The sequence below is a fragment of the Dichomitus squalens genome, assembly GCF_000275845.1.
Source record: "Dichomitus squalens LYAD-421 SS1 unplaced genomic scaffold DICSQscaffold_86, whole genome shotgun sequence".
In the NCBI taxonomy this organism is placed as follows: Eukaryota; Fungi; Basidiomycota; class Agaricomycetes; order Polyporales; family Polyporaceae; genus Dichomitus; species Dichomitus squalens.
In genome coordinates, this window is record NW_006766968.1 from 85,300 (window position 1) to 92,949 (window position 7,650).

Below are 7,650 nucleotides of genomic sequence, written 5' to 3' on the forward strand. Positions count from 1 at the left end.
ACGCATTTCGGAGTCCTGGTTCCCGTGCCAGCGAGCCACCTCCAATATGTTCAAAGCGGTCGCCTTGCCTTTCGGAGCCAACAGCGCGTACTTGCGAGCGAGCTGGTTGTCGCGGAGACTAGGCGCGACGGCCCGAGGCTCAGCGATCGGCGCCGAGTCGAGCATAGCGTAAGACTGAAGACGTAGGAGGAGAGGGAGAGAGAGGGAATATACAAGGCAGAGGGCGGGCGACGGTGCGGACAGAGGGGTCTCGCACGGTACGGCACCGACGTACCAGGGAACCGAACCCAGGGTCGAAAGGGCCGGGGCGGCACGGAGGCACAAACCTACCAGCAAGACGTAGCGGCACGCAGGCACAGGCTAGTCCCCAGTGACGTAAGTATATTGACAAGTACGAAGATACAGATAGTAACTCACCTAGTCCCCAGTGACGTAAGAGGTCGAGATGGGGACTAGGGGCTAAAGGGCTCTACTCTATATACCTGTAGACCGGTGCACAGACCATGTAGCTATTTGTACGTATTTGGCACGACCAGAGGCTTGAGGGCTTAGGTACTAGGCACGAGTCAGAGGGGTGTATGTCGTACTAACTACTGTGGGGTGATCCTTATCTAATCTAACGATCGTGAGGCCATGAGGGAGGGAGCGTGGTGGCGGTGCATTGCCGGGGGTATGTAGACGCTTAGACAGAGCGCCAGGAACCTGGATGCCGACGTGAGGCTGCACGTGGCGAACATCGTGGTGCTGCTGGAAAAGGGCGCTGTATAGAACGCTGGTGGGCTTGGAGGGGGGAACGGCGGATTCCGAGGTGTTGTTGGCGCTGAGAGGTGAGAGTCCCGGTCCGTACGGTTGGAGAAAGGCAGGCAGAGGGTGTCATGGGCGCTATGCGGAGCGCGGCCGTGACAAACGGGTCGTTTGGGAGTTAGGTCGAGACCCTCCTTTGCTTTCTTCACTCCTGTCTTTCCAAACTGCCGGTTCCAGAACCACCAGTATATTTGCTAGCAAGCTAGGTGAGTACAGGTCACCAAACCGGAGATGTAGTGACTCACGTCTTTTCGTTTTTTGAACGTGACCCCACCAGGTCCTGTAACTTCCCCGCTGCCATCCTTGCTGATTTCTACCGTAGAAGACTGGAGAACGCCGGGCCAAAACTTGTTGAAATAGCCCTGGTATGTTGCATTGAGGAATTGCGCACTCGTCTCATTGGCACGCGCGACACGAAAACCGGGAAGCTGCTCGAGTAACCACTCGGTTTCTTCCTGGGTGGACCACGGACTGCGTCCCATTGCACCAAGGCGTAGAAGGGCCAGAAGGAGTGTGATCAAAGGAGTGGGGACGTCATGAATTCTGTGGAGGATGGACGGGATGAGATGGACGGGTGGGTCGACAGTCAGGGAGTGTCCTCATTTTGGAATATCCGCAGATTTTCAGGGGTAGCTGTGTCAGGCCCCACCATGTGTGCGTGTATTTTCCTATCAGTCTCGGGGCTATGATATGAGCTGACTTGCCGCACATCACAAACTTGCTCCCCGGTCCCAACTTCGTCCATTTGTCCACGCTCCCATGTTGTCAAGAGACGCTATGCAATGTAAGCTACAACGATTTCACTCAAAGGCCGCCAGTTATTTCGCTGACAGTTTTCTCAGAGAGGATAGAACCAGGCTGCCTGACCTGGCCGATCACAAAACGGCCTGGCCCGATCTGCCTGCGCCCAATCGCACTCGTTTCATGCGTCTGGCTCCGCTCCGAGCCGTTGCCACCGACCAGGAAGATCCATATGGCCGTCGCAACATCGACCCCGTTCGCTGGTTGTGTTTTCGTGATGTACTGTAATTTTGCATAATGGCAGTACTTAGTATATTGGTCCATAAGATGTCTCGCACACTCAGAAGACTGTACTTGCTGACTGGATGAGGACAACTATATTTCTGAAAGAGGTTCTGACATACCCGGTGTCCAGGACCACCAGAGGCGCTTGTCTTCGGTGACAATCCCTGGAGACATCCAGGTGTTCACGCAACTTAAGGAAGGAGTACATTAGTCTTCGGGAATTTCCCGGAGGTGACAATTCGGAGGCCCAAGACGTCGCAATGATGACTGCAACAGTGCAAACATCAGCTACTGCCAAAGGATTGCTACGTGAACGGATCCCAGTCCGGAACAACACCAGCGACTTTTTGGAACAGAGTCCTTTTGTTTAGAGAGCTGGATAGATGTGCGATTAGAAGCTGAGACTAGGAAACATCATACATAGCTGTCTGCAGGTCAATGCTCCTACAGAGGATCCTGCCTACATCGGAACTATATTCCTATAGAGTATCCGCGGTACATCAGATGCAATGTTTATTTGATTCTAGCCGTCTCTCATTGGAGCCTGTGTATTCAGAAATTTGGCGTTGTATCGAAGTAAGGAGTTATTCATAGAGTCGAACATGTCAGAGATATACAGCGAGGGAGTATGTTCGGAATGCAATGCAACAGGCTACTTGAATAGTGAATTCAGGGACATGGTCAGCAGCTGGCTCGGAAGCGAGCGCACGCTGTGTAGTATATCTGGATGTTATTCACAGATTCCGAACGCATCATCTTTACAATATACATCGCACCCATATGAACAATATCTATACTATTTTTGCGTCTCGAGTTCAATGCCTTGAGAATTGTTATCTTAGAGGAGCAATGTGCATAGGGTGGACCGACACAAGTGCTCGGTGTTCCGTGCGCCTCAGCGCTTGTCACCGCTCGTTCTCGCATATATCGGACACACTTACCTCTAACCTAAAAGCTGTATATCCCAGGAAATTCAGGATGCCCAGCAATGGAGGCAAGAGAAAAGATTCTTCGGGGCAGAAGCCTCGGAGAACTAAGAAAGCGCGTTTCAAAGACGTCGAGGACGGGACCTCCAGCAGCCATGCGGCAACAAGCGGGTCCGTGGATGTTCAAACAGTTCACATATACACGTCTACAAGCGGGAGGCTTAGCCAGAAAGCTCAGACCAAGCAAGTTGTCGTAGATCCCGCCGAGCTCGTGTTCAGAAAGCCTGGGTCGGAGGAAAGTCAGGCGGCAGCTACCTCGCTCGATTCCGCTTATGGGATCGACTCCACTACTCTCGCACAGGATGACTATGATGGACACGGAGTTGAAACAAACCTAGACGAGTCGTCTCAAAGAAGAGAACGGCCGGACTTGCTTGCTGTAGTATGTTATAGTCTCATATATTTTCCTAGTGGCAGACTGACTCAATGTCGACGCAGAGTAAGCTCCTGGAGTGGCTCCCTTTCCGGGCTGACTTTCTGGATGAGCTACTGCGCTTTGAAGGGTGCGAGGAGTACATAGAAGACGGGAATGTGCTCTGTTCGATTTGCACAGAAAACTTCGCGACAGTGCGATGCCGCGACTGTGCTCGACGACCACTATGCTGTGAGTCTTGTCTTAGGACGAGGCATGCAGACATGCCTTTGCATCGGATTGAGGTACATTCGCTTCACTTCCATCACTACACAATCCGCGCTTTTGCTCATGTTCTGAGTAGAAGTGGGATGGCGCAAAATTCTTGCAGTGTTCGTTGCGAGATATCGGTCTCATTGTCCAACTAGGACATGACCAAGGTACTTGCGCACACCCGGCTGAACAGCCTCGTCGCATTATTGTAGGCCATACTTCTGGTGTCCAGGCAGTCAGTGTTCGCTTCTGCGAGTGCCTTGATGACAACTGTCACTTCATGCCAGAGTGGTGCCAACTCTTCCGGTTTGGGTGGTTCCCCGCCAGTACACACTCCCCGGCGACCACATTCACCTTTGACCTTCTCGATACGTTCCAAGAGCTCAGCTTTCAAGGGAAGACAAATCTCTTCGACTTCTGGCGGACTATAGAACATATAACTGACAATTCTGGCGGGCACGATGTCTTTGTGAGGGCTTCTGCTTCCCACAACTACTGCACGCGCAATAGGGGACGCTGACTGCTTTTTCACAGGACTGCTACAAGCAGCTATCACACACAATGAGAATATGGCACCACCTAGTTATGTTGAAGCGATTTGGGCGGGCGCATGATCCTGCCGGACCAGATGCGATGAAGCCGGGAGAGCTGGTGGTTGAATGTCCAGCATGTCCGCATCCGGGTCGTAATATTCTGCCAGATTGGGAAGCCGCGCCGCCCGATGTCAAGTCAGTATCATATTTCAAACCGAGTACGAATATTACTAATGATGTTTTATTAGATGGCTATACACCCTGTTCCTTATGATTGATGTGAACTTCCAAGCGAAATCGAAGGATTGTGGCCTCAATGACATTGAGCTTTCCACCGGATGGGCTTACTACGTCGAAGAGACAAAATATCAGGCCCATGTCAAGGCTGCACGCGCACGCAAACGCAAAGAGGTAAAGTGCTTACTCTCTCCTCGGTCCAAGGTGCCCGAACGCTTACCTCAAAGGAGCGCAGCTGTACTCGTGCTCAGCCGAGCATAGTGCCTTGCTCAAGGCCAATCAACGTCGCGAGGGGTATCTCGCATCTGGTCTGGGTGCGGTTCTATGCGCCCGACATGGCTTGGTCCGAAAAAATGGGGCGGGTGATCTGCAGCTGGGCGAGGGGTAAATGATGATTTCTGATGTCCATGTGTGTATCTACTCACGGCAAATTACTTATCCTAGATATGCAAATATGGATTACCTTTATTTCTCAACGCTCCTTGGTGTCATATTGGTAATTCTAATCTCATATGACATTGTTTGCCAGTGGTACAAGAACTTGTTTTCCCGCATAATTGAAGACTTCCCAGAAGACATGTGGATCGATCAATCGCGGTGGTACAACATCCGCTATGCGATTCCAAAGAAACATTGGAAAGTCCACGGGTCAAATCCCAGTCATTCGCACTTTTCGCTCAAGCGATACCGAGATGCTCGTGGCGCCCTCCTGGTTCTAGACCCAGAGGGTAGTTGGACCGACACTTACAAGATTCTACAAGACGGTGACCTCCATGGCCCTCGGAGCGATGACCCTACGGAGAGTTTCGGCCGCTATACTGTTAGCTGGATCTGGCTCACTCCCCGTGCAAATCCAAATGACACCGCGGACACCCAAGACACCACAAGCCCTGAACGTGCTCACGAGTTTCAAGTAAGTATGCGTCTTGAATGGGCGCAGGCTAAGGCTCGCGCGGAACGGTGGCGAGAGAACGAACGGTTGGTTCTCGAAGAGATGCGCCAGGTAATCGAGTTCTGCGGTGACAGGGCGGCATGGTGGCGACGTCAGAAGCGTCGTAGGTCTGATATTGACCCCGCCCTTCAGAGAGGGCTGTCAATATATGCTAAGAAGCAAGCAGCCGTCTCTGGAAACTTGGCCGCAAGGTGCGCCTCCTTTTGGGTCAACTATCTCAAAAAACTCGGCCCGCTTCCTTCTTGGATAGCCCCATACAAGGAAGACGGACGCAAAGTACGTCCGAGGAAATTCAAGTCCGCGCCGGGCGAGGATCCGCATGCGAGCGAGGAAGAAAATGCTTTGGAAGTCGAGGAAGTGGAAGATGACAAGGACGTAGAATAAGCAAATGCATTGCGTACCAGATATCTACCATTTGATAGTATTGTATACCTGCCGGAAGGTTCGAAACAGTCACACACTGGAGGGAAAATATGTCCTGAGGTCAATGGCTGTAAACATGTCCGATGACCATGTCTTAACACTGACAATCCCCTGGATTATATTATATAGGTACAAGGATTGGGAAATACACATCCCAGCTTCCCTGAGCCATAGAGTGGGCTACCAAAGGGGAGAGAAGACGAGGGCAAGGAGCTTCTGAGACGTCAATACCAGAGGCGGAACCGCCTAGGACCTATGTACACATGGTAATAGGGATAGTTGGGGTACGAGATATAGAACTACAAGGGAAGTGCACGAAGTGGGCAGTACATGAGGAGACATGGAGAGCGTGAGCGCAGTGAACATGGAGAAATGAAGGGCCTCAGTTAACGGCGGGAGCCGATCCAAGGAGTAAACTATGAGATAGTATGCAAAACAAGATCGGAAGGGGGAGAAAAGACAGTTTCAACGCGAATGACACGTACCATTGACCTTAAGCCTCCATGCTCAATGCTCTTTCAGACGATCCTGAATCTCCAAGTGCCCGGTCACGTGAGCATGAAGGTCATGTATTCCAAAGTCAATGTGCGGTCGTCCAGGTGAGTAAATACGGTGCAAGGGTGTCGAGTAGGGATGAGGAGAGACGATGGAGGGAGAAAAATGCCCACCGGATGATCAGGACGTCTGTTACGTGAGCGTTGACAGGAGAGCACGGATCACCAGCGCCTCGCACTCTTCCAAATCGGGCAACCAACTTGTCCAATTAGGCCGGTCACGTCGGGCGAATCTTGAGGCCACTCTGTTGTGCGGAAATTGGTGGGTTCATCAGGCTAGTAGACAGGTGGGACTGAAAGAGGTCAAAACGCGTGAGGACGCGTCGAGTCGGGGCAGGGCAGTACCTGAAAGTTGCATGAGCACTAGCTTTCCAAGAGCGGAAGTCGTGCACGCATTCTAGAAGGCTCAATTGCGGCTACAAGCCTTCACAAGCCTCTGACGATCACTATTGGGCGTTCTTCGTTACAGCATATCACAAGGGAGTATCGTACAATACCTAACAGTAGCTGTTCCCTCTGATTTACAAACTTCGACAGAGATGCATATACTTTTCTCTTTACAATATATCACAGGACCGCACATGTCCTGTATTTCTACAAGCAGCTACAAGGGCAATCGCAACGCATCAGGAAAACGTCACGGACTTCGACCCATACTTGGGCCCAAGTTCATGTACTTGGACTCAAGTCCATGTACTTGGCCCCAAGTCCGTGTACTTGGTCCCAAGTACACGGACTTGACTCAAGTCTATATACTTGGGGTACTTGGGGTACTTGGGCCACAACTTGGACTTTACATGTTGACTTCAGTATACTCAGGCCTCAATTTGAGCAATTGGTGTTCTATCAGTCACACATCTTGTATACTTCTTATGTAATAATATCTATCATAGACATCCATACACTAGTTGTAAACCAGTCTGTTTTAAGGTAGAAGCAGCTTTATAGTCTATTAGAAGAAGGGCAATAACATGTGATAGAAGACTTTAAGTTATTACAATGTGCTTGTTTCAGTAGTGATACAGAGGTACAATATCCAGATAATGATCAAGAATAGTGGTATCAGTGGTGGATGTCCAAGTTCTGCTATGGTACAGGAGAGGATGGTGAAGAATTTCTCGGAGTCCAGCAAAGAGCGCTATATATCGCTGCTATTCTGTGCTACAGTGTTAGCTTCTGTAGTGTAGTGGTTGAACATGATGTGTTGGACACTGAAATTGCAGGTTGCTGGTTCAATTCCCTGTGGTGGCATTTTTTTTGCCGCCGCTGCACCCACTAACAAATATTGTACACTTGACCTTAATCAAGAGCAGCTGTCCTTTGATTTACTTCCATGCATATCATCTTTATTCAATACATCTCACAGTGAACTTGGGCGTGAACTTGAATAGGGACTTGGAGGACTTGGCCAAGTACCTGGTACTTGGCCAAGTCGACCCACCCGACTTGGCCAAGTCCATTGGACTTGGGGTACTTGAGGTACTTGGGATACTTGAGGTACTTGGCCAAG

The 7,650-nt window shown here is 50.7% G+C and overlaps 3 protein-coding genes across 3 annotated transcripts; all 3 read left to right on the forward strand.

Annotated features, from left to right (window-relative positions):
* Positions 1-3,242: 3,242 nt before the first annotated feature.
* DICSQDRAFT_72070 (uncharacterized protein) lies at positions 3,243-4,248 on the forward strand (the record flags this gene model as incomplete). The annotated part of the gene is made up of 3 exons (XM_007371052.1): positions 3,243-3,473; positions 3,533-3,910; positions 3,976-4,248. The coding sequence occupies 3 exons, from the start codon at positions 3,243-3,245 to the stop codon at positions 4,246-4,248; spliced, it is 882 nt and encodes a 293-aa protein (XP_007371114.1).
* A 204-nt stretch (positions 4,249-4,452) lies between these two features.
* DICSQDRAFT_18276 (uncharacterized protein) lies at positions 4,453-4,791 on the forward strand (the record flags this gene model as incomplete). Its single annotated transcript, XM_007371053.1, has 2 exons — positions 4,453-4,595; positions 4,656-4,791. Coding segments are annotated over 2 exons (279 nt in total), but the record flags the coding sequence as incomplete, so codon positions are not given.
* Positions 4,792-5,115: 324 nt separating this feature from the next.
* DICSQDRAFT_20802 (uncharacterized protein) lies at positions 5,116-5,409 on the forward strand (the record flags this gene model as incomplete). Its single annotated transcript, XM_007371054.1, has 1 exon — positions 5,116-5,409. A coding segment is annotated over one exon (294 nt), but the record flags the coding sequence as incomplete, so codon positions are not given.
* Between the last annotated feature and the right edge of the window lie 2,241 nt (positions 5,410-7,650).